The 3,868-nt window shown below is 49.3% G+C and overlaps 1 protein-coding gene across 1 annotated transcript; it reads right to left on the bottom strand.

The window, feature by feature from the left end:
- Positions 1–2,902: 2,902 nt before the first annotated feature.
- On the bottom strand, positions 2,903–3,856 carry LOC104839727 (chromosome unknown open reading frame, human C14orf169; the record flags this gene model as incomplete). The annotated part of the gene is made up of 1 exon (XM_010580184.1): positions 2,903–3,856. A coding segment is annotated over one exon (918 nt), but the record flags the coding sequence as incomplete, so codon positions are not given.
- Between the last annotated feature and the right edge of the window lie 12 nt (positions 3,857–3,868).

Here is a 3,868-nt window from a genome sequence, read left to right as displayed (position 1 = left end):
TAAAAAGAAGAGGCCCCCAGTCAGAGCACACACTGCTGAAGGGGAGACGAACCCAAGGCACAGAAGACGAACACCTCATCCAGCAAGAAGAGCTGGTTCCCAGCAGTCTGACCGGTAGTTCCTTGCTAGCCATTGTCCATAAAAGAAGGGTAATCACAGTTTTTTACCTTGCCTTGGGTTGCAAATTGAAAAGTATTGATCCTTAAGAAATATGGAGATCTTCAGGACTGGAGGACATTAGAGAAGGGTGAAGTATTGCTATTGCAAGTGTATTTGTAGCATTATTATGCATTGCATATTCCATTATTATTATTATTATTATTATTATTAATTCAAACGTGCACGGAAAATGCATTCCTATTTTTACATAGGGAACAAAGCATGAAGCAGATAAATTGCTTTCTTATTCTGAAACTGAGAGATCAGTTTGTCGCTAGGTCTGAAATCCTCCAGCATATTTAGGCATCTCACCATTTTTCTCAGTGGAAGTCAGCGTAGTGATCCTGAAGGGAAGACCATTGTACACCAAGCAGTTAGTGACCCACAACAGAGTTAACCTGAGCACGCCCAGGCCTGCGCTGTGCCGCGCTGCATGTATGGTGTGGCTTTCGGGTCTGGGCTGTGCTGCACAGATCCCCTGGCCGCAGGAGAAATTGAGCCAGCTCTTTCTTACAGAGGAACCTGCAGGCAGCTCCCACCCAGTACCTGTGATTATGCCACCTGCATGGCCTTGCCTTTATCGAACAGTGCAGCAAGACATTCTCATACGAACGTTGTTTCTATTTGACTGTAGACATGATAAATAGAGCTGTTTCCTTATATAAAAATCTTACGATACCTTGAAAGACCAGAAGGGGAGAATCTCTGCTATGGACCATGTCAGCATGGCATGCTGCATGTGGGTCAGAGTCCTGTTACATGCTACACTGCTCAAGGTTCCCAGCATCTAAAGGGATGTAAGATTATCTATGCTATTCTTTTCTTTGAGTGTTAGCTCTAATAAATAGCATTTTTAATGACACCTTATAGAATGCGAATGCCTTTCTGACTGGGATCATAATGGACCAGCACCTCCTAGTGCAAAACATTGGCACAGTCGGTAGGTCTCAGTGAGAAATGCCTTTCTGGATAAAGAACAAAGAAGAAAAGAAACTCTGTGCCTGGCTGGCCCTGCACAAATCCGTGAGGGGTATTTGCAAAGTGTTTAGCCCAGGCAGTTTCCCCAGTGGATTTAGAAACTGAGGAGGAATTATCAGAATGCCCCAGCCCAGCTGAAGTACTATGCTGTCTTAGAAAACAGAGGCCAGGGAAAGGAAAAGCTAAGAATTTGTGCCACCTTTGGTTGTTATTAACGTGCTTGAAACAGCCATTGGGGTGCTTACAGCCAATGCAGAAAGAGCTGCATGAGCTACTGGTGCAGCTCTGCACCACTGCCCCCAAGCAGCAAGCTGCAGTTCAGGCACCTGCCGTACAGCTGCCCACGGTGCAAGCATCTGGTGCAGCCACCTCCTCTGCAAGTGCCCGCAGCGCAGGCAGCCATGGTGCAGGTGCCTGTGGTCGCAAGGGGGGCACACGGAGCAGCCCAGGAAGGGCACCAGCGAGGCACGAGCTATTTGCCAGGGGGATGAATCCTGGGACGAGGTCCCCTGATCATCTGGTGAGGACGAGCAGACAGAGGGGTCAAGATGATGAGTTCAGCAACAGCGCTTCTGCCCAGCCACTAGTGATTCATAAAGCAAAGGGGCCCCCAGGGGCACCTCAGCATGCTCCTGTGGTGTGCGATTTTACACAGCTCCAGTTTCAAGATTTAGCAACAGCATACAGGCAAAAGAGGGCAGAAAGGCTGGCACACTGGCTGTTGCAAGTATGGGACTTCGGAGGAGATAGCACACACTTAAATCCTAAACAATTAGAGCATGTGAGTGCCATCTCACAACTCTGATAACCCAGCAGCTCAGAGGAACGCAGGGTAATACAGCCCACTCCTTGTGGGTATGGCTTCAGGAGGCTTTAAAGACAGAATATCCCTCACCTGCTGACTGCGACAATAAAACACCGTTGTGGAAAAGTATATCTGAGGCTTGTCAGTATTTACAGGAACTGGCCACACAGCCAGGTGTGTATTCATTTAACTTGTTAGGTCTCGGTATGAAAATTTTCTCACCCAGCCTGAAAACCCCCATATTAGTGGGTGCCCCATTTGCCTTGAAAGGACCAGCAATTTCCTTGCTAGGTGCTGCTGCAGAAAAACCAGCGGGGAAGGTTATTCTATCACTAAGACAGCTCTCAATTATCAGACTGAAAAAGAAGAGACAGAGCCTGAAGCATTTCAAATAAGAGTTTGCATGAGAACATCTTGCTGCACTGTTCGATAAGGGCAGGGCCATGCAGGTGGTATAATCACTGGCACCGAGTGGGAGCTGCCTGTAGGCTCCACTTTTCAGAAGAGTTGGCCAAGTTTTTCCTGTGGCCAAGGGATCTCTGCAGCACAGCACAGGCCTGAAGGCTATGCTGTATGTGCAGCACAGCACAGGCACACAGAATGGTGACCATCACCAAATTTGCCTGTGAGTAATGAAAGTACTTCCCGCAGTAAGACAGGCTGCTTTCAAAGACTGTGTAAACACAGACGATTTACAGACTGCAAAAAAGTTCACTAGCTTCCAGAAGTTACCTAGGGTGTAGTAATATGGCTGGCGAAAGGAAAAAAAAAAAATTAAGCACTTCCCTTCTGCAGTCACTCAGCCATGCAGAATCGCTCCTAGAGCGGATACCCGTTTTAATCAACATTTGATTTCTCTACCCACACCAAAGCCCTTCTGCCCCCAGATGAGATACTGTGATCCAGACTGCTGATTTACACCTAGCACGTGTAAGGCAAGAACAAGACAGATCACTTTGAAAACAAATGTATGTTTATTTTGTTAAAAAATATGAGTTACACTTGCACCAGAGGCTTCTTTGTAGTCAGAATGCCTTTCTCAAACAGGAGCGTGGCTAGAGAAATCTTGTCCTCCAAGGTTTCACATGGAAGGGTCTCCACACGGACGTGGTTTGGATAGGAGGACAGGAGAAATTCAATACTGTCTGTATACTCAGGATCTATCTCAAGGAACTTGGGTTCCTCCTTGTGATACACCCTTGAATTCTCTGTCGTGTAATACAGCATCACACCTGCTTCTTCATTACACAATCTAATGATGCCATGGCGGAGAAGACGTACTTCTGTGTCTTTTGTTATCTGTATATCGACATCGCAGGGTCCTCCATCTTGCCAGCGGGCCGGGAAGCCGTACACACTCTGCACCTTTTCACTTTGTGTAAGCACCGGGGGAAGGCAGTCGTGAAGAAATGACTTGGCTCTCTGATCCACAGCAGCATCAATGGGTGCGTAGTCAACGAGTTTCTTTATCAGGCTCTGGACCTTCTCCATGAAGGCTGTTCGGCGAGCGTCGACTGCATCCGAATTGGCGACCCCCATGTACCTCAGGTAGTCCATAGGAAGCCCTTGCCGGTACTCCACGTCCTCCTCCAGGGCCATCTGCAGAGCAGCCGGGAGGAGCTTCTCCAGGAGGGCCCCCCAGGAGTTCCTCTGGTAGGAAGACACAGTGATGTGGAGCGAGTGCGCATCAGGGAGACAGTCGCCCTGGTGGATAAAGCCACGGGGGAAGTACAGCAGGTCCCCGGCCTCCAGCACTGTCTCCAGCACGGGCTCGCCGAGCTCAGCCTGCGCGAGGTTTGCGCTGGAGAACTGGGGCAGCACCTCGGCGTCCGTCCGGGGGCTGTAGACGCGCCAGTGCTTCTTCCCCTCCAGCTGCAGCACGAAGGCCTCGATGTCGTCGTAGTGGGGGGGGCAGCCCCGGCGCCC

The sequence above is a fragment of the Haliaeetus leucocephalus genome, unplaced genomic scaffold (assembly GCF_000737465.1).
Source record: "Haliaeetus leucocephalus isolate CR32 unplaced genomic scaffold, Haliaeetus_leucocephalus-4.0 Scaffold696, whole genome shotgun sequence".
NCBI lineage: Eukaryota > Metazoa > Chordata > Aves > Accipitriformes > Accipitridae > Haliaeetus > Haliaeetus leucocephalus.
This window is presented reverse-complemented; position numbering and strand designations above follow the sequence as displayed.